General features: G+C 43.1%; 1 protein-coding gene across 2 annotated transcripts in view; it reads left to right on the top strand.

The window, feature by feature from the left end:
• Positions 1-25,482, top strand: part of C1H20orf194 (chromosome 1 C20orf194 homolog) — a 308,395-nt gene that overhangs the window by 213,409 nt on the left and 69,504 nt on the right. For both annotated transcript variants that reach the window (XM_033953173.1, XM_033953162.1), the window contains exons 21-23: positions 2,804-2,907; positions 14,497-14,643; positions 21,355-21,443. In XM_033953173.1, coding sequence (XP_033809064.1) covers positions 2,804-2,907; positions 14,497-14,643; positions 21,355-21,443 — 340 coding nt within the window. The remainder of the gene's footprint in view (positions 1-2,803; positions 2,908-14,496; positions 14,644-21,354; positions 21,444-25,482) is intronic.

Raw genomic sequence — 25,482 nt, 5'->3', positions numbered from 1 at the left:
GCCAGTTTCACCAGGCGTATGGTAGTTATCAATAACCCTCTTCTGAGAGACATGATCCTAGTAGCTTGGGAGTCCCACATGTGAGAATATAATGCTTGCTTATCCTCAGAGAAAGCAGAATTAATCATCTGTAGCAGATGTTCTCCGAGGAGAGCAGGTATTCTCACAACCCTCCTACCTCCCGTAGTTAGCTTCTTAATTATCTTACTGAACTGCAGGTCCTTCGAGCTGATGTTGGGCAAGAAGGCATCAACACACACACAGTATGGGTGGTTTTAAAGTGACAGCACACTTTTTGACTGTCCATGCTGAGTTCCTTGGATGATGTCGCCCACATGTGAGAATATATGCCTCCTGTCCTTGGAGAATATCTGATACAGGTGAGTAACTTTGCTTTCTTCACCTACCATAATTGTAGTCTCTATTTTGTGGCATAGTGGTTAGAGCTACATCCTCATCTTCCTGAAGTTGTGGGTTTAAACTCTGTACTGTTCCTCATGACCCTGGACAAGTCACTTAATTCACCACTACTCCAGGTACATTATATAGATTGTGAGCCCACCGGAACAGATCAGAAAAATTCTTGAAGTACCTGTATGTAACCACCTGTATGTAAACCGCTTTGAGTGTGTTTATAAAACTACAAAAGAGGCGGTATTCAGGTCCCAATCCCTTCCCCCCCCTTCTAATGTACAAGACTTCTATGACCAATAGATTGAGAACATTGCAATTTTAGGCAGCTTATTCTATCCCATAAAATAAATTAATGGTAAACAAGACCATACTTTGCATGATTTATTTATTATGGTCTTATGTTTTATAGTTTACTAGTTGTGTTTACAGAAAGAGCTTAGAAGCCAATGAGTTCTTAAAATTATGTACCTAAGAGGTACCTATTCAGAGCTGAACTTAGGAACCCCGAAAGCTCATCTAAAACTTAGGAATCTGAAGGGTTGTGGGGTTTTTTACATTATTTGCATAAATTTTTGTATTATAAGATGGATATTTTACAAAGCTGTGCTACCAAGCAGCGAATGCTAAATGCCGAGCTGCCCATAGAAATAGAAATGACAGCTTGGCATTTAGCGGGTGGTGGTCATCTGCACTGCTTAGTAAAAGGACCCTTAAGTTTGGTGCCTAGCATTGAAACATAAGAACATAAGAATAGCCTTACTGGGTCAGACCAATGGTCCATCAGGCTCAGTAGCCTGTCCTCATGGTGGCCAATCCAGGTCACTAGTACCTGGCAAAAACCCAAAGAGTAGCAACATTCCATGCTACCAATCTAGGGCAAGCAGTGGCTTCCCCCCATGTCTTTCTCAATAAGACTATGGACTTTTCCTCCAGGAAATTGTCCAAACTTTTCTTAAAATCAGCTACACTATCCGCTCTTACCACAACCTTTGGCAATGCATTCCTGAGCTTAATTTTTGACGGAGTGAAAAATCGATCCACTTGTACCTGTTCTACTCCACTCAGGATTTTGTAGACTTCAATCATATCTTTACTCAGCCGTCTCTTTTCCAAGCTGAAGAGCCCTAACCTTTTTAGTCTTGCCTCAAAACTCCTAATAATTTTCTCTTTCTTTATATCCAGCCCTCTACTTATCCCCTTAAGATCCTATGCTTAGGTACACCTAGTAAATTTTCCAGAGTGATAATTTAAGATCTGAACTAGAGAATGACACGGGGAAAAATTCTGTCCCCGTCACCGCCCTATCCCCGCTGTCCCTTTCACTGCCCCGTCCCCATCTCTGCCATCCCCTTCATCGACCCGTCACCGCCTCGCTTTCTCTTTCACTGCCCCGTCTTCAGCGTCTTCTCCTCTTCATCCCCCCACCCCCAGCACCCTTCACGCGGTCCAGCTGCTCCCTCCCGCTGGCCAGCTGTGCATTTCCCTCCTTTTCCCTTACCTTTTCTTCTTAAAATAGCGATTTCTATAAGGCTAAGAGCTGTATTACAGCCGGAGCCTTGAAGTCGCGTCGGGTTGCCTGCTAGAAGTCTCCTCCGATGCAACCGGAAACAGGAAGTTGCGTCAGAGGAGACTTTTACCAGCAGGCAATGCAACACGACTTCAAGGCTCCGGCTGTAATACAGCTTGTAGCCTTATAGAAATCGCCATTTTAAAAAGAAAAGGTAAGGGAAAAGGAGGGAGGGAGATACATGGAAGGCCGGCGGGAGAGAGTGGGCTGCCGGTTCGAATGCTCGGTCACCGCGCGTTCAAGATTGTTCACCGCCCCGTGGTACCATTCACCACTCCACGGGGCGGTGAATGGCCTTGTCCCCGAACTTGCGGTGACCATTTTTTTGGGTCACCGTTTTGGCGGGTTACCCGCGGCTAAACGTGGGAAACCGCCACCGTGTCATTCTCTAATCTGAACTTCTTTTAACTAAGGTTGCCCGATTTGAACTTAAAACTAGAAAATCTATAAATTAAGCGATACAACTTTCCTTTCTGGATTGTGCAAGTCTTATTAATTACTGTTTGTGAATAGATTAGAGAAATTTGTCAGACAAATCTCTTCTCTTAGGCCCCCTTTTACTAAGGTGCGCTAGCCATTTTAGCGTGCGCTAAACGCTAACACATCCATATACTTATAATGGGCATGTTAGGTCTAGCACGCGCATAGCGCCTCTTAGTAAAAGAGTAGGTTAGTTAATGGAATGTTGAAATTGGAATGTAGGTATTTAAACTCATATATATTCAGATGAAATTGTTAAGTGAAGACTCAAATTAAGTGGAAAATTTCTTGTCTGACGTTTTGTAATATATTAATCATATTTAATTTCTTGTGTGTTTTTAGGTAAACTTTACTTCTTCTCCGATGGAATTCTGTTTCTTCATCTCCACCATGGGAGCATAACAATTTCAAAGAATCATATAAATTCCATCAAATTCTATGACGGGGTAGGTCAATTATTAGCATTCGAGCTCAACTTTTTTTTTAATATCTGTACATAAATTAGCAAAAAATATACTTGTGTACAGTTATGGTATTCCTCAACAAAATTAATCAATATTCTTAATAGGATTTTTTTTTCAGATTTATTTCTGCTGCTGATAAAGAAGTGTTTTTTGAGGTTCTGAGATTTGTATTATTTTGATATGTTATGATTGAAACATGCTGTTCTGAATAATGTTTGAGGTGCTAAGGTGATCTGGATACCTTACATACTGAAAGTAATTTTATAATATTGTTTTCATGCATGTATTCCACTATACAGTACATAAGTAGAATATCTCTGTCCCACATGCAAAATTAGATTCAATGTCAAAATCATATGTATATTTGTATTTATATGTGTGTTTGGTGTAGATGGAGTCTGAGCAGGTCATGGGTGGAATCATTATTTGCTTATGTATGAATCGTACAAATGGGAAGAATTCCACTCAAATTGCACTTTGGTTTTGGTTTAATTACACTTAGTTTTTTGCCTTTATAAAATATATACATAATTTGCTCCTGCTTTCAATTTCTTGTAAATGTACGTGGGTTTGGTTTGTCTGCAATTTCTGCAAGACTTGTACTTGTATTTTATCAAGATAAATAGGCACTTTATTCGTTCTTCTAAAATAAGTTGTAGATAAGACACTTTTTTGCATTTTTATAAAATTTCCCTTCTGAATTTATCAAATTGTGGTAGAGCTTTTTACTGCAGGCCAGTGAGGTAAAGGTTCTGATGCTCATAGGAATTGAATGAGCATTGGAGCATTTACCTCACCATCTTGCAGTAAAAAGCTCTACTGTGGTGTGATAAAAGGGGCTTTTAAGGAACTGTCTAAAATAGTCTGTTTTAGTACAACAGACACTCTTCCTGAACACTTGGGTAGCCAACCTCATCTTGCGAGAACTCTTGTGGAGAGCTTCATTTGCATTTGCATTTTTTTTTTTTTTTTGCTTCTCCCTTATCTCTGACCTGTCCCTCAACTCCTCAGTTTTCTCGTATATGTGAGACAGTAGGAGCTTGTCTTGGGGTTTCTTTTCATTTTAAATTCAAGGGGGGGAGGTTTGCTAACTGTTTGTAAGGCATTTTGGTGCTGCAGAGGATAGCTCTGGCTGCAGGAGAGTGCAGACTCTGAGGTCGAGGGTCTGCTTCCAAGTGGCAGACTGCTTTGCAGTGCATCTGTCTGGACAGCCTGCACTAACAGTTTGGGGGACCGTTCCCTTGGGAGCAAGGCTTGTCCCAGGTTCATCCGCAGTAGGCTTGACCACAGGTTGCATGGCTCTATGGCGGCAGCTTCCAGGATTAGGGCCAACTGAGTTTCTTCCCCATGTGTGTGAGCTTGATCCAGTGGGGCTTGAGATCTCCATATGGTTCATTGGGCCTGAAGGGTAGTCAGAATACACAAGCAGTCCGGATTCCAGGCTTGTTAAGGCAGAGGTTCTCCCTGTAAGCTGTTTGTGTGCTCCCAGCACACAGAATTTCACATTGAGTAACAGGCTGACAGCCTGCCAAACAAAATTGTGTGTGTATGTGTGGGGGGGAGGGTTCCTTAAAATCAACTTTGGGGGGATTCTGGGGTTAGAGATAGTTTCCCCCACTGCGAAAATCCCCAATTCGCTATTTTAAAAAAATTTTCAGTGTAGCTCCTCTGGGCTGTTATGGCGCTAAAATTGCTGCCATGGTGGCCATCTTGGATTTCCCAATTTTGAATTTAAAAGCCTCTGTCTGTCTCAAAACGCATCATTTTTGCTTACAAACAGGTGGGATGGACTCCTCAGACCAAGATACTTTGGATTCATGCTCCATTTTTGTGGATGGCAGTCCCAAGGAGCATTCATGTTCCACATGCTGCGGAAGTCACTGGTTTAATCCCTTCTGGTTCCTCAGTAGGTGTTAGTACCCAGTCAGTCCAAGGAATGGAGAAAAAAGGCCAAATTTGACCCGGGGAACTGCGCAAGTGCAACCCTGTTTAAATGCAGCCTTGATAATGGCTGGAAAACCTCTAAAAGGAGCTAAACAGCGTCTGCTGAAGCTATATGGACATCAGGGGCAGAGCTTTCCTCCAGAATTTATTAATTTGGTGTTTGATGCTTATATGATTAACAAGGGCCACATGGAATTGCGGCACTACTAGCACTGGGGGTTTCCCCCCCAAGAACGCAGTTCCCCATAAAAAAGTGCCATGTGCAGGTTCGGGAAATGTGGTCAGAAGATGAATTGGATGATAATGATTCTATTTTAATACCTTTACTCTCCCAGTCAGGGTTCTCTATAGCAGGAAATGCTGTTGTATCCCTGGGTCAGAGAGAATTTCTGAACTCTAGACAAAGTTTTTTGGGGGCCAGTCACCCCCAATCTTTAGGTTCCAGCTCTGCCACAACTCCAAAGAAGCAGTTATGATGCCAAGCAGTCAGCCGAACCTCCACACACCATTAAACGCAGATTAAAACCTTGGTGCACTTTCAGGCTTATTTTAAGCTATTAGGAATATCAAGTAAAAAATGTGGCTCAATGAGTTTTGTAGCCAGAAAATTGTTCTTTCAAATTGTAGAAGAAAGAAAGAGATTGGAGGATGCATAGTCGTGATATATGACATTAAATATACAGGTAAAAATTTGCATAATTTTTTTAACAATCATAATAAAGATTTATCTCATAAAAGAAAAGTGCAGTGTGCCTAAAAATTTTATGGGGCAGTAACTAGCTGTAATTTCCTGTTTCTAAAATCTGAGCCCTATTGTGCTTTCTGTTCAGGAGCTATGTTGTGTCAAATATTTGCCTGCGCATTCTACCACAAATTTTTTCATCAACTTTGTGGTCCCCCAGTGATACACCAAAGCATACACGAAGGATCTGAGTGGTATACATAAGACGCACCCACCTGTAGAGGAGGAAAACCAAGAAAAAAAAAATTCTGAAGCAAATGGTGTGCCCTGTACCCTTTCCCCCCTCTAGTGCTCTAGTAGTAGGCTGGGACAGGGTATGTCTAGTGGTGGGCACGTCTAATGATAGGCACGTCTAGTGGCAGCCAGCCAGCTGCCAGTGCCAAGCCAGCCCCAAGGCAACCAGCCAACCCAACCCCATGCTAGCCAGCCCGCCCCCAGCCATCCCCAAGCCAGCCAACCAGCCAACCCACCCCCAAGCCAGCCAGCCCCCAGCCAGAATCCAAGAACTTGACAAGCAGCCATTTGGAGTGCAGGGAGGGAGCAAGCAGGCACGCAAAAAGCACGCGCTTGTCTCATGCACCGCTGTGCCACTGCCGGAAGAGAGCAGGGGAACCGAGGCAGGAGCGCAGAAAGCACTCTGGACCGCCGGGATGCCAAAAAGAGGTACAGGTTTTGTTTGGGGTTTTTTTTTACATTCGCTCCTTAAGAAGTACCCTTATTTCCACCCCCTTTTTGGGGGTGGAAAAAATGCATCTTATGGAGTGAAAAATACAGTATTTGAATTCAGTATAAATAAGTTGTACTAGAAATATGACTTTTAGCTTGGTTGAGCAACTATCTTGAACAAAAAGTTGATCTTTTTTTCACTATTTTTCATGGAATTAAAAAAGTGACTGTAATAACAAGGCCCCTAACTTTGGAAGAAGTTTGAGATCCTGCTCTAAGACTTTGCCCATATTCATTGCATGTCCTAGTGTACTTCCAGTAAAAATTTCATCAACTTCTGAGATGGTCAAGTGGGGAGGCTTAGACCACTTGACTCAGAATGAACCATAGTATAATGCATCTAGAAATCATGTCCAGAAAGAACCCCAGAAGCTTCAGGTGTTCTAGATACAAAAGGGATACCATTAGGGATATCTGTAATTGGTGCCTACAATGCCTGGGATCTGAGTATGATACCATTCAGTGTCTTCTCTGTTCCTAGATGTCAAAGAAAGGGATTCATCAAAGGGACAACTGCAAGAAAAATTTTATGGTATAGATAAGACTTGTTCATTGACACCATCATTGGAAACACCTTGGGCCACATGGAATATAGGGATATATCGACATTAAATGTGTCTCAGTCACTCTCAAGATCAATCATTTATTTGAGGCTACCACAACCAGCCATGGTCCTGTTTCACCAGAAGAAAAGGGATCCATTGCCATCTTCATCGGTGCCTAGATCTCACCCCTTGTCAAAGCATGGCACAGAGGCACTTGAGATCCCTGGTACAGTACTCCCCCGATATTCGCGGGGGTTCCGTTCCAGGATGAGCTTATCTTGCTATAGTATGTGCAGCTGGTGTCACTTCTTGTGTGTGTGTGACTAGCAAGGTAGTTACTCTTCCATTAAAGGACTGGTTGGTTTGTGTAGGGCAGAGGTCGGCAACCTGCGGCTCGTGAGCCACATGTGGCTCTTTTTGCACATGACTGCGGCTCTCCAGGCTCTGACCCTTTAATAATTTATTTTCTTGTATACTGCCTCACCAGCAGTTCTAGGCAGTTCACAACAGAAAAACTGAAACATTTCAGCAAAACATACAATTTCAAAAATACACTGCTACATACAACAGTATTAGCTAAAATTCAATTTAAATGCTTTGCTATCAATAAAAAACATAGGTTAAAAATCATAGATTAAAAAATAAAAACACCATCATAATTATTGAAAAATCAGCATTCTTGTTTATCAAATAAGTAAGTTTTTAATAGTTTCCTAAATGTAAAGTAAGAGTTGGCTTGAGCAATCAACGGACCCATCCAGAAGTTCATCTTCCCTGCCTGATACTCCAATGATGGTATAGGGCTGGAAGCTGTAGATCGAAGTCCCATAGACTCTGTGGTTTGGATTGAGGAATCTCGAAGCACTCCCAAAGATTCGGCTCTTTGTATTGAGTGTGAGGATTCCAGACGAGACACTCGCAAAGACTCAACTCCTTGCATAGTGTGTGAAGATTCCAGACCAGACACTCGCAAAGATTGGAATTCAACTCGAGGCACAGGCAAGGACTCGACCTCTTGTGAGACTGCTGAGTGCCCAGGCTGGATTGTAGGAAGCAGTCGAGGCAACCCCACGATCTACCTCCCCCAGGCCTACCAAGATACCTGGTGATTCAGAAGAAGCGTGGCCCTTTCGCTCCTGCCTCCTTGTGGATGCCTTTTAAAATAGCTGTTGCGACTTCTCACAGCTTGGGGCTATTTTCTAAGAAGCTTGCAGTAGACTGAGAGAGTCCTACATGGCAGTGGCAGGTGGGAATAGGTATATTCTTGGTGAGAAGTTCTCAAAAATTTTAGAAAAATACCTGAGAAAAAATCCCACACAGGATCTATCAGATGACATCACCCATATGTGAGGATTCATATCCTGATATCCTCTGAGAACATCTGCTACAAGAAATTAACTGTGTTTATTATTTAACTGGCAATGCAATACTTCCTAATACCGTATTTTCACGCATATAACGCGCGCGTTATACGCGTTTTTACCTACCGCGCATACCCCTCGCGCGTTATATGCGTGAGCGCGGTATACAAAAGTTTTTAAACATAGTTCCCACCCCGCCCGACGCCCGATTCACCCCCCCAGCAGGACCGCTCGCACCCCCACCCCGAACGACCGCTCGCACGCGCTCCCACCCGCACCCGCATCCACGATCGGAGCAAGAGGGAGCCCAAGCCCTCTTGCCCGGCCGACTCCCCGACGTCCGATACATCCCCCCCCCCGGCAGGACCACTCGCACCCCCACCCCGAAGGACCGCCGACTTCCCGACAATATCGGGCCAGAAGGGAGCCCAAACCCTCCTGGCCACGGCGACCCCCTAACCCCACCCCGCACTACATTACGGGCAGGAGGGATCCCAGGCCCTCCTGCCCTCGACGCAAACCCCCCTCCCCCCCCAACGACCGCCCCCCCCAAGAACCTCCGACCGCCCCCCCAGCCGACCCGCGACCCCCCTGGCCGACCCCCACGACCCCCCCCACCCCCCTTACCTTTGGTAGTTGGCCGGACAGACGGGAGCCAAACCCGCCTGTCCGGCAGGCAGCCAACGAAGGAATGAGGCCGGATTGGCCCATCCGTCCTAAAGCTCCGCCTACTGGTGGGGCCTAAGGCGCGTGGGCCAATCAGAATAGGCCCTGGAGCCTTAGGTCCCACCTGGGGGCGCGGCCTGAGGCACATGGGCCCAACCCGACCATGTGCCTCAGGCCGCGCCCCCAGGTGGGACCTAAGGCTCCAGGGCCTATTCTGATTGGCCCACGCGCCTTAGGCCCCACCAGTAGGCGGAGCTTTAGGACGGATGGGCCAATCCGGCCTCATTCCTTCGTTGGCTGCCTGCCGGACAGGCGGGTTTGGCTCCCGTCTGTCCGGCCAACTACCAAAGGTACGGGGAAGGGGGGTGGGGGGGTCGTGGGGGTCGGCCAGGGGGGTCGCGGGTCGGCTGGGGGGGCGGTCGGAGGTTCTTGGGGGGGGCGGTCGTTGGGGGAGGGGGGTTTGCGTCGAGGGCAGGAGGGCCTGGGATCCCTCCTGCCCGTAATGTAGTGCGGGGTGGGGGTAGGGGGTCGCCGTGGCCAGGAGGGTTTGGGCTCCCTCCTGGCCCGAACAACTAGCGGGGGGGGGGGGTTCGCAAGAGCCAGGAGGACTTGGGCTCCCTCCTGGCCCGATATTGTCGGGGAGTTGGGGAGTCGGGGGGGCAAGAGGGCTTGAGCTCCCTCTTGCCCCGATCGTGTCGGGGGTGCCGCGGTTGGCTGGGGCAAGAGGGCTTGAGCTCCCTCTTGCCCCGATCGTGTCGGGGGTGCCGCGGTTGGCTGGGGCAAGAGGGCTTGAGCTCCCTCTTGCCCCGATCGTGTCGGGGATGCCGCAGTTGGCTGGGGCAAGAGGGCTTGAGCTCCCTCTTGCCCCGATCGTGTCGGGGAGTCGGGACCGCTAAGAGGAAGCAGCAGGACACCGGTAGGAGCTTCTACATGATGGGGGGGTCAGGAGGCTGTGGGGGTGCGAGCGGTCCTTCAGGGTGGGGGTGCGGGTGCGGGTGGGAGTGCGTGCGAGCGGTCCTTCGGGGTGGGGGTGCGGGTGCCTGCGAGCGGTCCTTCGGGGTGGGGGTGCGAGCGGTCCTGGGGGGGTGAAGGGGGAGAGGAGAGTCGGGCGGGCGAAAGGAGAGTCGGGGTGGCCAGAGGAGAGTCGGGGCGGGCGAAAGGAGAGTCAGGCGGCGACGGGAGAGTCGGGCAGCATGCGCGGTATACGGGTGTGCGCGGTATATAAAAATTTCTGTACATAAATGTGTGTTTTTTGCGCGCTATACCCGTGTGCGCGTTTTACACGGGTGCGCGTTATCTATGTGAAAATACGGTATATGTGCTATATGAGTTATATTTGGGTGCTGGACTCTGATATTTTGCCTTTTAAAGGCTATGCACTGTTTTCTCTGTAGGAAGCTCTTTTCTTCTTGCCAAATTTCTTAGGGTTTTTTAAAAAATTTATTTATAAGTTTTCAATTTATACAATCAAGATAAACTTGTACAGAAAGAGGATTCATGATGAATAAAGTTAACTTATCACACCAAAACCAAAATAAGCAATAATAACATAACATAAATCTTCTCAAGTCCTCAATTAGATCCAAAATGTGATTCAGATGCGAGTTCTAACCGAAGAAAAATAGCGTCTAAGAAATCATTAGCTATCAAAGAGTAAGGATATTTATATTTCATTAGGCACTCTCCTGCAAGTGGGATAGGGACAGGAAGGTCTTCAGTTGGAGAGGTTCAAAGAAAACAAACTTATGAGTTTTATAGTGAATTACACATTTATAAGGGTGTCTAAGAAAAAAGGTTGCCCCTAAAGCCAAAACACCAGGTTTTAACAGGAGAAATTCTCTTCTATGCTTTTGAGTATCCCTTGCTAAATCTGGAAACATTTGTATCTTATAACCTAGAAATTCTTTTTGCCTATGTTTATAGAACATTCTCATGAGCTAATTCTTATCGGGAGTACCGTATTTTCACGCAGATAACGTGCACCCGTGTATAACGCGCACACGGGTATAGCGCGCAGAAACCACGATATTATGTATAAAAACTTTTGTATACCGCGCTCACGGGTATAACGCGCATGCTGCCCGACTGTCCTTTCGCCCGCCCCGACTCTCCTCTGGCCACCCCGACTCTCCTTTCGCCCTCCCCGACTCTCTGTTTACCCGCCCTGCCCTGCCCGCCCCCCCCCCCGGCAGGACCACTCGCACCCCCACCCCGAAGGACCGCCGACTCCCCGACAATATCGGGCCAGGAGGGAGCCCAAACCCTCCTGGCCACGGCGACCCCCTACCCCCACCCCGCACTACATTACGGGCAGGAGGGATCCCAGGCTCTCCTGCCCTCGACGCAAACCCCCCTCCCTCCAACGACCGCCCCCCCCCCCAAGAACCTCCGACCGCCCCCTCATAAATGCTTTTATTAGAAGCTTATGGCTTGCCCACTAAATATCCTCCCTTCTGGAAGACACAGCAGAGAGTCTAATAAGAGCCCACGAGATACAAAAGTTTTTCTACATAGTTCCCACCCCGCCCGACGCCCGATTCACCCCCCCCCCAGCAGGACCGCTCGCACCCCCACCCCGAACGACCGCTCGCACGCGCTCCCACCCGCACCCGCGATCGGAGCAAGAGGGAGCCCAAGCCCTCTTGCCCGGCCGACTCCCCGACAATATCGGGCCAGGAGGGAGCCCAAACCCTCCTGGCCACGGCGACCCCCTACCCCCACCCCGCACTACATTACGAGCAGGAGGGATCCCAGGCCCTCCTGCCCTCGACGCAAACCCCCCTCCCTCCAACGACCGCCCCCCCCAAGAACCTCCGACCGCCCCCCCAGCCGACCCGCGACCCCCCTGGCCGACCCCCACGACCCCCCCACCCCCCTTCCCCGTACCTTTGGTAGTTGGCCGGACAGACGGGAGCCAAACCCGCCTGTCCGGCAGGCAGCCAACGACAGAATGAGACCGGATTGGCCCATCCGTCCCAAAGCTCCGCCTACTGGTGGGGCCTAAGGCGCGTGGGCCAATCAGAATAGGCCCTGGAGCCTTAGGTCCCACCTGGGGGCGCGGCCTGAGGCACATGGTCGGGTTGGGCCCATGTGCCTCAGGCCGCGCCCCCAGGTGGGACCTAAGGCTCCAGGGCCTATTCTGATTGGCCCACGTGCATTAGGCCCCACCAGTAGGTGGAGCTTTGGGACGGATGGGCCAATCCGGCCTCATTCCGTCGTTGGCTGCCTGCCGGACAGGCGGGTTTGGCTCCCGTCTGTCCGGCCAACTACCAAAGGTACGGGGAAGGGGGGTGGGGGGGTCGTGGGGGTCGGCCAGGGGGGTCGCGGGTCGGCTGGGGGGGCGGTCGGAGGTTCTTGGGGGGGGCGGTCGTTGGAGGGAGGGGGGGTTTGCGTCGAGGGCAGGAGGGCCTGGGATCCCTCCTGCCCGTAATGTAGTGCGGGGTGGGGGTAGGGGGTCGCCGTGGCCAGAAGGGTTTGGGCTCCCTCCTGGCCCGATATTGTCGGGGAGTCGGCCGGGCAAGAGGGCTTGGGCTCCCTCTTGCTCCGATCGCGGGTGCGGGTGGGAGCGCGTGCGAGCGGTCGTTCGGGGTGGGGGTGCGAGCGGTCCTGCTGGGGGGGGGTGAATCGGGCGTCGGGCGGGGTGGGAACTATGTAGAAAAACTTTTGTATACCGCGCTCACGCGTATAACGCGCGAGGGGTATGCGCGGTAGGTAAAAACGCGTATAACGCGCGCGTTATATGCGTGAAAATACGGTAAGTGCTAGCGTCAGCAATAAAGTTGCTGAAACAGACATTTCTCTATCAGATGATTCTAATAAAGCTGATATATTCATAGGTTCTTGATTTATTACTTGTTGAGTGTCTCGTATCTTAGTCGGAAAGATGCCAGACCTCCAGGGGAGGGAAGTGAAACGGAAGGGGAGGACAGAGATTGAAGATGGATGATTAGCACCGAGAAAAAAGAAAACGACAAATGGGCAGGAGACCTTGGCAAGCGAGTTATTAGAAGACAAACAGATATGAGTGGTTGGAAGTATGTGGAGTTCGGTGGGTAGGGGGGGACTACATTTTGTGGGTGGGAGGATGGGATTTGGTTATTTTGTTTGATATGTGCTGAGCGGCATAAGCAAACAGCTTGCTCAGCATACTCCTTTCTTGCTGGGGTTTTTGGGTATGGATTGGGTCTCATGGTGTGGGTTTGGGATGGGGTGGGGGTTTGGGCTTTGGAGTGGGTGGGGATTGGGGGGATTCTTTGGTTGGGGTGAAAATGTGTTTGATGGTACGTTTGGTGTTCGCGACCTTGTTGTATTGTCATGCTATATTGTGTATTTACTGATGGTGTGCCAATAAAACATGATTTATACTAGAAGACAAACAGAAACCAGAGCTTGGGACCAATATGATTTGAATAATGACCAGACAACAAAAGGAAGACAAAATAATTTTATTTCCTATTTTGTGATTATAGTATGTCAGATTTGAAATGTGTACCCTGTCAGAGCTGATGTTAGATAGCAAGTGTGAACTAGGACCTAAAAGAGGGGAAAAGTCTTTTTTATTTATTTTGTTTATACCACAGAGCCAGCGTGGGGTTGGAGAGATTATTACCCTATACTTCTATTAAGGCTAACCTCCTCTTTTACAAAGCCGTGCTAGCAGCTGCCGCGTTGCAACAGCCCCGAAGCCCTTTAAATCTCTATGGGCCCGCACTAAACGGCTTTGTAAAAGAGGCCCTAAGTATCTTAATAAAAAATTCAGCCCATGACTTAGCCTGTGTTTTAGATTTCGGCCCCTTATGTGATTGGGTTTGACACCCCTGATCTACATTGATATGGTGGAATTGATTCCAGTGAAATCAAAATACCACACAAGGAAAACAAGTATGGTATTGTTTTGTTTGCTTATGTATATGACAGTTTTTGGCATAGAAAATTGTAGAGCTATAGTTTCAATACTATCAGAAGTAAAGATCTGGAAAGCACAAGAAAATTCTGTTTCAATTGAATTTTAAAACAACAAAGAATACTTGCCTTATCTTAATTCTCCTTTAATCTGAATTTATCTGACCCTCTGGAGCTTTGCTTTTTTTTTTAGGTTATTTCAGCACACTGCCCTTCCTTCTATTGTTTGATTTTAAGCCTCTCACTTTCATAAAACTGAGGCTATTTTTGGTGACTTATTATCAGTTTCTGAATTTATGCTATATTTTAAACAGAACCTTAAAGGACAATTTCTTTGTTTTACAAAGACAGCATAAAATTGAAGGGTAGAATGAAAGTGAGAATAAACTTGATGGGTACTTCAAGAAAAAGTATAATGTATTCATATTATGTGAGTTCTAGTATGTTGTACATAGTTACAACAATTTACCTTAAAACAAGTAGGGGAAGCATTTGGGGCATGCATGGCTCATGGAATTGTTTCCATCTTCTTTACATGTATGAAATATCTCTCTGTGTATTTGTAAGATCTATGAGGAAGGGAAATATAGAGTAAAATAATTCTGAGCATGGAAATGGTATTCTAGATTGTTTAGTTGAGGTACTGCGCTCTCAGTGTAAACATTGTTTGTTCTTCTTTTGATAGGATTCTCCCAGTGCTGTTGCTTCACTTTTCATAGATTTCAAAAGCTCCTTGCGTGTCCATCTACCAATTCAGTTTCATACCCCAAGCAACATGTTAATGATTGCACTTTTTCCAAAATCAAGAAGTTACAGGGCATTTTATTCACAGGTAAGCTAAATTGCCTTTTTTCAACATTTTCTAATTTGTTTTTCTTTCAAAAATTGTATAGCTGAAAGATTGACCTTTAAGCTTTTCACTAGTTGTCTTATACCAATTTCATAACATAAAAACTGCTTTGCTGGATTAGACTTGTGGTCCATCAAATCCAGTATCCTTTTTACAACAGTGGTCAATCCAAGTCACAAGAACCTGGCTAGATCCTTCAAAGTTGATAGATTTCATGCTGCTTACTTTCAGGAATATGCCGTGGCTCTCCCTAAATCTACTTGGCTACTCTAATTGCTTTAGCACATAGTCTGGCAACAAATTCCAGAGCTTAACTGCATTATGTTAAAAAATATTTTTTCTATTTTAAATGTGCTGCTAAGTAACTTCATAGTATGTTCCCTTGTCTTTGTACTTTTAATTGTATTCACTTTTACCTGTTTTACTCCATTAATGATTTTGTAGACATCTCCAAACTGAAGAGTCTTAACCTCTCTGACCTTTCATCCCATCTCCTTTACCATTTTGGTTGCCCTTCTCTGTACTGTTTCTAATTCCCATGGATCTCTTTCAAGATGCAGCAACCAGATTTGCACGCAGTTCAGTCCTACTATGAAACAATCAAGGCATATTTGGTTTCTGGCTGTGTCCACAATCTGAAGCAATTTGTGTATTGTCCACAATGACGCTTTGATACTTTTTCTGGGTGAAGACTTCCAAGGTTGAACCTTGCATCATTCAGTTGCAGTTTATATCATTCTTTCTTATTGTTTATTCAAAGTATTTGATTAAACGCTTATCCAGCAGTACAAAGCATTGAACAAAATTTAAAAATTACAGGAAGACAAATGTGTCAGCAATGTAAAACATATTTATATTAAATTATTGGACAAACCAGGACTAAACAGCCAAACTCAAATCTTTAAAACAATAGGAAAAAGGGGCGGAAATACAATTTTTATAGAACAATACAATAGGAGAAGGGAAGTAAAATCAAAAAATGATTAAGAAATTAATGGCATGGGAATAAATAGCAGTTGAATTTGTTAAGGTAGATAGATAATATCTATATTCTAAGACAGGGTATGTATTGGATCCTCCCAGATCTCATGGAGAATGTACCAGATTGGTTATATTTAGAATGGCGGCTCCTGTTCCCATTACATTTAGAACATTTAATTAGTATAACAATGCCTAGAAGATACAAAGATAACAGAATTTTATTAGATATTTGGAAAACATTAAGATATATCAGTAATCTATCACCAGATCCAATAGCTAAATCACTAAATCAATCTATTTGGGTAAACTCCAGGATCAGGATTGGCGGATTTAAAATCGTCTGGAAACATTGGATAATTGCAGGTATACGGACATTGAATGATGTCATTTCAGAAGGTTCACTGCTTAGTTTTTCACAATTGCAAAATAAATTTGGCCTAAATAAAACACAATATTTTAAATGGATGCAATTGAAGCAAGCCATTCAGGTAAGGTTCCCTGAATGGAAAGATCTTAATACTCAATACAGTCAGCAGGTTTTATGTTTCCAGGTGGATTTCTTGGGTCACCAAGCCGCAAAATGGTATAAATTGTTATATGGATTTTTAAATAAAAAAAAGAAAACTGGACTTAGGGATATTTGGAGTATTGAGATTGGACAGACAATTTCTGCTTCTCAATGGCCACGATTTTGGTCCTGGAGATTAAGGTCTACAAAGTCAGCATCTATGAATCAAACATGGATGTTCTTGTTACATAGAGTGTTATGGACCCCTATGCGCCTGCAAAAGATAGATAGTACTAGATCCAATAGATGCTGGCATTGTAGAATAGAAGTAGGGACGCTAGATCATTTAATTTTTTTCTGTCCCTGTGTAAATGCCTTTTGGAATTTAATTTGGCCCCAAATTAATAAGTTATTAGAAAATCATGTAGGACTCTCATATGACACCATACTATTTGGCACTGCAATGAGAACTCAGAGTCCGATCTCAGCAAATAATAATAAGCTGCTATTAATATTGACAGGAGTCGCCATGCAACAAATAACTCAAAATTGGAAGGACTATACCAAATTAAATTATACATTCTGGTGGAACTCTGTCTGTCATATATACAAAATGGAAAAAATAATAGCGTTACAACAAGGGAATCTTCATAATTTTAAGAAAATATGGCAACCATTGACTAATTATTCTACTGATCAGATTTCTTAGCACATTTGTAATAGATATATAGGATTGGGGAGGGACTTATATAATTTTTGGATTTATTATTTATGATATGATATATTGATTGTAATTACAAATGTTATGTAATAATTAATTATATTATATGTTAATTAATTGATGTAAGAATAGAAAATTAATAAATAAATTAACACAATAATGATTATATTAGAATGGGGAGGGGAGGGGAATGTATATTATATGGATTTAAGTATTGAAAAAAATGGGAGGGGTATATTCTATGTGATAAATGAATTATTTGTAATCACAATTTTTCATGTATTATTTGAAGTTTTTATGTACAATTAAAATATTGTAAGAATGAAAAATTTATAAATAAAATACTAAAAAAAAAAAAAAAAAAAAAGATAATTTGTTAGCAATTATATTCATCCTTAAAGAGAAAACACTTTAAACCGCTCTTGAATTTCTGCAAGTTACATTCTGCTCTTAAATATAAAGGAAGAGAGTGCCAGGTCAAAGGGGCGGTTACTGAAAAAATAAGGGTGCGACAACACTCCTGCACATTCTCACAATTTGCTTGTGAACTGACAGCTTTGAACAATTTTGTATCATCTGAAAATCTGATTATCTCACTTGTTGTTAAAACCATTGATCCAGTACAGATCCACGGGACATTCCAGTATACACTTTTCTCCATTGAGAAAATTGACCAGTCACACTCTCGTCCCTCGATATTCAGCTGATGGTGGTGAGCATTATGTTGCCCATCATATTATGCCTGAATATTCATTGCTGGGCCCTGTCTGGCCTTCGGCCAGGGCCAGATTTTTCTATAGGCTAACTAGGCTTCAGCCTAGGGCCTCAAGATCCGTGTCACATTTTTTATAAAGGTTAGTACCAATAACAACATGTTTCATTTAACATATTGATATATATCACAGTAATGATGTATTTTATTATCTCTCATGTAATTTACAAACTTAAAAATGGGAGGTGAAAGGGCCTCATAAGTGGAATAGCCTAGGGCCTCTTTTCATCTAAATCCGGCCCTACCTTCGGCATTGAATATCTGTTTGTTTTTTAGCTGGCTAACTCATAGCCAGTTAAGTCAATACTCAGCTTTTGACTGGATAAGGCAAACTGCTTAAAGATAGTACTACTATTTATGTGGCTTGATTTACATGGTTTACTTGTATGGTGAGGGGCTGAATCTTGGCACTTAATCTAGCTCCATTCCTGGAAACTTTTGAATATAGCACTAACCAGTCATTTTCAACAACAATAACTAGTTAAAGTGCCGCTGAAAATGACCAGATAGCCATGATCTAGAGAATTAACCATTCAATGGCTATTACTAACCAGTTCAATCATTTTGCATATCAGCCACTCTGTTTTTAGCGAATTAACAACCCACAATAACTGCTCTGATTTTTTGGAGAGGGTTTTCTCCTGACATAGCGACCTGCGAAACAAGGTCTGCAGGATCTCTTGTTGAGATTATGTGATGTTATACACTCCTCCCTCAATATTTGTGGGGGTTAAGGACAGAGCCGGCCCGCGAATATTGAAAATTTGCAAATAATTGCCAATCTTCCCCCTCTTCTGCCATCTCGATTTAGCATATGAATTTTAAAATTAGCTGGTAAAAGATCATTTATGATTGGATCTTCATCAGACAATAGCCAAGTTTCTGTTAAAAAAGGACAGGCTATTTGCTTGCTGATGATCCAGTCCTTAATTTAAAAAGCTTTATTTCTAACGGATCTGGTATTAAGATATGCACAAAAAACAGAGGTAGATGTATTAGGCCTGATAGGTGTAATAGTTCTAATAAGTTTCACTTCCCTAACCCTTTTTTAAAGGTACGTTGATGTCTTCCAATGCCTATAATTACACTAATCTGACTTGTTCTATCCTCCCGTTGATTAACTATAAACCTAGTGGATACTTCAGGATTATAATCTTTTTGTATCTTTTGATTAAGATAGATTGAGTGTAACTGTGGATAGAGAGAGTTAACATCCTTAATACTACCACTCATTAAGTAAAACGATAAAATCAATAAAAAATTCATATTTGCATATTATTAGATCTCCTTTTTAACACATTTAGGGCTCCTTTTATTAAGGTACGCTAGCGTTTTTAGCGCGTGCAAACCAAGCGCTAAACAAAAAAATACTAATGCAAGCTCTGTGGAGGCATTAGTGTATAGCATGTGTGGCTTTGTAGCACATGCTAAAACCGCTAGCGCACCTTAGTAAAAGGAGCCCTAAACATAATGATTTCCTATATCGCACCCAATTTCTAAGTTATTGCATTAACACTATTCAGCCAATATAGCCGATTTCAGATATTAACGTCAAACTTCACTTATCTGACTAAATTGTTGATTCTGCATTGTTCATAAGGACTCCAGCAAAGACGACACACAAAGGCATGTGGCAAAATATATCAATTCAGCAAAGTGCAAGTGCAGGATCCTGAGCAAAATCTCTCACGCAGTTCACAGTTCAGCTAGATAAAGTGCAGAGTGCAAGAAGTCCTTGGTGCATCTGATTTGAAGTACAATGTTTGACGCAACTATGTTGGGCGGTTCACAGACCAGCAAATAAAGTGCAGAATGCAAAATCCCCAGCTGAATCTCTCCCGACTCACAGTTCAGCAGAGTAAAGTGGATTTTGAGGCCAGTTGGTAAATTGAGTTAAAATTTTTTATATAGTTTACCGGACATTGACACTTTATAGATACATATCTTTAAATGACCAACATCTTTTATTTTCTAATCCAGAAACCATACAATTAGACTCCACCAGGCACAGTGCCTTCTACTTCCCCTTTCTCTCAAAAGCTTCAAAACAGAATTAAAAATCTGGTTGTTTAATAGGGCATACAACAATATTGATTGACTATAAATGTTGGCTATAGAACATCCAGCCTCCATACTCATTACTTCCCTCTCCTCCTCCCCTCTCTTTTCTTATCTTTTCTTTCTTATCATGTGTACGTGTTACTGTCCTATTTTATTTTGGAGTTCCTTTCTTACTTTTAAACTTACATTGTACACCACTCTGTTCTGATTTGCCAGTTGGAGCAGTGTAGAAAGTTTTAAATAAACTGTAAAAAATAAAGCTAGTTCTTCAGGAGGAACCTCTGCTAGCTTCTCCTGATATTCTTTTTTTTTTTTTTTTTTCCTAAATTCTTTATTCATTTTTTCATCTTACAACAAGTACACAATATTACATCATTTAAAACTTTTACACATCACTTGAATTTCTTTCTATTGTCATCGTAAATACATAAATTTATTCCCTCCCCACCCACCCTTCCCTCAAATATTTCAATCAAAAATATCATATAAAATATTAAAGAAGCTGAGTAGATTTAAATCTGTCTTGGGCCTGAGAAGTCAAAGAAGTTCATCTGGAGAGAGAAACTAAAGAACTCATTTCAATTCAACCTTCCTTTAATAGCCACAAAAGATTTATTATGCCCATTGAACACTAATGATTTTTGAGGTACTCAGTAAACAAGTGAGGCCTTAAAGTAGTCCCAAGAGCAAGCAACCCATCTCAAATGGAATTTTCATGTTTCTCTATCTGGATGACAAGCTGGAGACAGACATGTCTGTAGGAGAACATTAAGCTATTGGCAATATAGTTCAACTACAGTCTGTTGGATTCAGTTTCAAGCAGATAAACGTAACTGAATACTACAGTATGAAATCAATTTCTAGGAGACTAAGAGCCTCTTCTATTAAACTGCGCTAGCAGTTTGTAGCGCTGCTCCCGACGCTCATAGAGTTCTTATGAGCGTCGGGAGCAGCGTGGCCCATTCAGCGCAGCTCTCTGCGCTAAAAACTGCTAGTGCAGTTTGATAGAAGAGGCCCTAAGTGAACACACACTTAGGAAAAGCTTTTTTTTTCTGCCTGAAGCTGGCAGAAAGGCAGTCTGCAAAAGAGGTTCCTCAGCACATTCCCTCCTAGTTATGCTTGGAAGCAGCATCAGAAGGCATATAGATAATACATAATAAATATCAGAATAGCAAATATAGTAACAAATATAGGATAAATCAAATATGAAAATTGATCAAATAACAGCTTATTAAAATACCAAATCAAAAATAAATCATGACTTGCAGTCATATAAAGGCAGGAAACAAACAATAGACAACTAGTAAAATGCCCAATATGTTTTGGTGTATAGCTTGCCCCATGGGACTTACAGTAGTTTTACTAAAATTGATGCTCAGCAGGGACAGCTTATAAAGGTACTAAGGGAATATTGAAAAGAGGGTCACAAAGGATTTGTAAAATTGACATTTTTGCATTCTGAAGGTAGTTTGTCTTCATTTTAAACTTTTTAAGTGCATTACTGATGTGACTGACATAGCAGAGATTTATAAAGGCAGAAGTGCTTGGTTTGAGTGTCAGAGTGCTAAATCTACATCCTTTTGATGATGTCCTTTTGTTTATGTTTTACAGATTTATCAAAATGCCTCTTTTTATATCAATTCTGTTTAGGTATTATCTATATGGCAACAACAATTGAACTCAAGAACTACTTTGAGGGTGATTCCAGAAAATGAACTATCTGTGGAACAAAGACGAATGTAAGTTTGTTTGTTTTTTTTGTTGGGGGTTTGTCTAGTTTTGCAACACCTATTATTTATTATAGAATATTTTCTCTCTTATGCCTGTATATTTTGAAACAACTTTTTTTTCTTTGTTAGATTGGAAAGCTATTATCCCTTTGTTCTTCTTGGACTAATTGGGACAATTTTTATATCTGTGACGGGGAATGCACATTTAGATTGTCATGCCTAGGCAGAAGAGATGCATAAGCACATATATAATTCCTATTTTATAAAGGCCATAACAAAATATAATGAGCCAGAGTTCCAAGATCCACAACCAACAAAACTACCTCTTTTTGTGGTCATTTTGGCTCATAGGAGCATTGTACTATTTCTACTTCCTTCTTGATTGTTGTTTTAATAAAGAAGTCTAATGGAGCACAACATTAAAGAGATGCTTGTAATAACCAAAACATGCTTTAAAATACTGATCTGCTCTTATAACAGAAGCTTTGCTTTTGAAACCATCTAATAAGTCAGCAAATCCAATAGAATCATATAGCAGATGAAATCCAGTCATACAAAACTGTGTCAAAATACATTTTTTTCATTTAATAAAAGGAAGTCCATTCAGTATCCTCCTTTAAGTCACCAGGAGCTACAGTATTTTTTGTGAGGAAGGAGGAAGAGGAGAGAATTACAAGGGGCCACAAACAAGCAGAGTAATCTTCCGGGTGAGAGGGGTGGGGGTCCAGAGGCTTTCGGGGATGTTTAGAGGGGGGCTGTGGGTGCTTGGGAGCAGAGGAGGTTGTTAGGAGGTAGGATCAGGGAGATAGTGGTTTGGGGGTTTCTGAGCCCTGCTGGGACATTGGAGCATTTTTTTGGAGTGAGGTAGGGAATGGGAATTGGGGGAATTCCAGCTTTTGTCTCCTTTCCTTTCAGTGCATGAGTCAATCCCTACTTGTGCACGTTTAGGAAAGGAAACTACTCACCATGCAGCAAATGGCTGCATAGTAAAGTATGTACTTTCCTTTCTGATAGTACAGACATATTAAATGTAATGATAATTTGTATGTTATTAGTTTTAGTGTATCAGCATTCTAGTAGATGGCTTTCTGCATCAAGGTAAGTGTTGTGAAGTTTATGCTGATGATGTTAACAAAATAAACACTTCCTTAGCAGCACTCTAGTCCAATCAAGATGTTTGGCCAAGATGCTTGGCTTCTGTGTGCGTACCAGCAGATGGACTCTGAAACTTGTATGAAAACACTGTGCAGACCCTAGCCAGCTAGTATTTCTCAGTTTCCCAGCAGATGGTACATGTACAGTCAGAGTTGGTCTGGTAGGCCTTGGAGAAGGAATATAATCTTCTCTTTTCCTTAAACTTTTTTGCTTTTCTTAACAAAAGAAAAAAAAATCCTGAGAGAGGGATCCTATGCCTCTTCTCATCTTTACTTGAGGGTGCTGGCCAAGAGGGCCACTCTTCTCTTAGGAGTATTAGTTTGAGTCCTTTCCCTCTTGTCCCCACAACAATCCTCCATGTTGTGAGTATACCTTGGCTCCAGGGCTGCTGGAGTGCCCCTGTCCCTTGCCGGCTGCTGGGTCTTAAAAACAAAATATAGAAAGTAAAGGCAGCAACTTTGGATGGTAGCTTGAAAAACCTGTAGCTGGGCCTGGTCATTAGTTAGGAATGGTGAGTTGATTTTAGGTTCCCTGTCCATTGTTATTTAGAGCTGGTTCTTTGTGGTTCCCATGCACATCAGACCATTCTTGGGATGAGTGCAGACAAGCCGCACTGCTGTTGTGTGTATGGGGGGGGAGGTGGAGGCACCCAATACTCAATGTTTGATGTATGAGGAGCAGAATTTGGAGGCTGCATCAGATGCTCTTCAGGGGGAGAATATGGTAGTTTTGGCTACCATGAGTGAGAGTATATAGGTGGGTCCTTATGCTGTGGTCCTGTCTTTGGTAGGAATTTCCATCATTTTGGATGTAGCTTGCCAAGCAGATTTGCCTCATTTATTTCCAGAGGGTTCCATCCCAGATCCTGAGGCTACTGGAGACAGGAATCTGCTTGAGGGAGTTGGTTTTCTTCCAAAGTTCATTTTGTTCCTGTATAGGGTCTAGGGGTACACAGGGTTCAAGTATAAGCCAGACTGTTATAAAGAGGATTTCTCTGAACCTGAGGAGGACATGATAACCAGAAGAAGACCTTTCCCCTGGAGAATATCCCAGGTGGTCTTCATTTTCCACAGAGACAAGTTCTCAGAATCGATAGCCTAGGTTAACAGGGATGCTGAAGTGCTTGGTTTGAGTGTCAGGGTGCTAAATCTACATCTACATGAGATAGCTGTGGGAAGGCATGGTTAAGAAAGTGGACCCACTTGTGAAAGGAATAAGAAGGCCACTAAAGTGGAGGAGTGTGTGGCGCAGTGGTTGGATCTACAGCCTCAGCATCCTGGAGTTATGGGTTCAAACCCTGTGCTCCTTGTGACTCTGGGCAAGTCACTCAGTCCTCCATAGCTCCAGGTATGTTAGATAGATTGTGAGACCACCGGATAGGGAAAATACTTGAGTACCTGATTATAAAAACCACATAGATAAACCTTGATAGGCAGGGCATAAACACCTAATAAACTTGAAACTTGAACTTAAGGAAGCATATCACCACATGTGTTTTGGGTGAACATTTTCAATTCTGCATGCTGCCCTTCAGTCTTGTGACTGCTCTTCACACTTTTTCCAAGGTGGCAGTGGTAGCATTGGTGGCACTTCTCAAGGAGGGAATCCTGGTACATCCCCATCTGGATCACTGGCAGATCAAGGCAAAGTCCTCCAAGGGCAGCAAAGAGTGCACAACTAAGGTGGTCCAATTTCTCAAACACTTGAGTTGGATAGTTAGTCTTGCCAAAAGCCATAAGAATAAAGAGTTGCCATACTGGGACAGACTGAAGGTTCATCAAGCCCAGCATCCTGTTTCCATTAGTGTCCAACCCAGTTCACAAGTACCTGAGAAGATTCCTAAGAGTAAGACATAACTCTGCAAGTTCATTTTTCAGTTCTATCAGTACTCTGGGATGTATGCCATCCGGTCCAGGTAATTGCTACTCTTCAGTTTATTAAGTTGCTCCATTACATCTTCCAGTGTTAGAGATTTGTTTGTTTCTTTGACTCATCAGCATTGAATACCAACTTTGACACTTTGTGTGTCCCTCACATCTTTCTCAGTGAAGACTTGAAGCAAATAATTATTTTAATCTTTCTGCTATGACCTTGTCTTCCCTGAATGCCCCTTTTATCCCTCGGTCATCTAGTGGCCAGCTAATTTTTTTACCAGCTTTTTGCTGCTAATATACCTAAAACAGTTTTTACTGTGTGGTTTTGCTTCCAGCATAATCTTCTTTTCAAAGTCTCTCTTTGCCTTCCTTATCAGTGCCTTGCTTTTGTCTTACAATTCTTTATGCTGTTTCATATTATTTTCGGTTGGATCCTTCTTCCACTTTCTGATGGATTTTCTTTTAGCTCTAATAGTTTACTTCACCTCACTTAACCATGCTGTCTATCATTTGATCTTCTTCCTCCTTTTCTAATACATAGAATATATCTGGTCTGGGCTTCCAGGATAGTCTTATTAAATGATATCCAAGCCTGATGTAAATCTTTGACCTTTGCAGTTGATTCTAACATAATAACATATAGTAACATAGTAGATGACGGCAGATAAAGACCCGAATGGTCCATCCAGTCTGCCCAACCTGATTCTCTAAGTTTCTTTTTTACTATTCTCCTTATGTTATCACAGCCTCATTTTTTTAAAATAAATGCTATTGTATTTGATTTCCTTTATGTACTTACCAACAAAAACAAAGGGGTAAAACCACCACAAAAAGCAAAGCAAACCAAAAAAGTGGAAATTAACCGCTAAGTATGAAGATAACACAAGAATATCAAAAGTATCAAACATGATTGAAACATTCAAGGTACTGAAGGGAATAAACTTAATAGATAAGGACAGGTTGTTCACCCTCTCCAAGGTAGGGAGAACGAGAGAGCACTCTCTAAAGTTGAAAGGGGA

Source organism: Geotrypetes seraphini, chromosome 1 (genome assembly GCF_902459505.1).
Source record: "Geotrypetes seraphini chromosome 1, aGeoSer1.1, whole genome shotgun sequence".
Lineage (NCBI taxonomy): Eukaryota > Metazoa > Chordata > Amphibia > Gymnophiona > Dermophiidae > Geotrypetes > Geotrypetes seraphini.
Note: the sequence above shows the minus strand (reverse complement) of the source record. Positions and strands in the feature narration are given on the sequence as shown.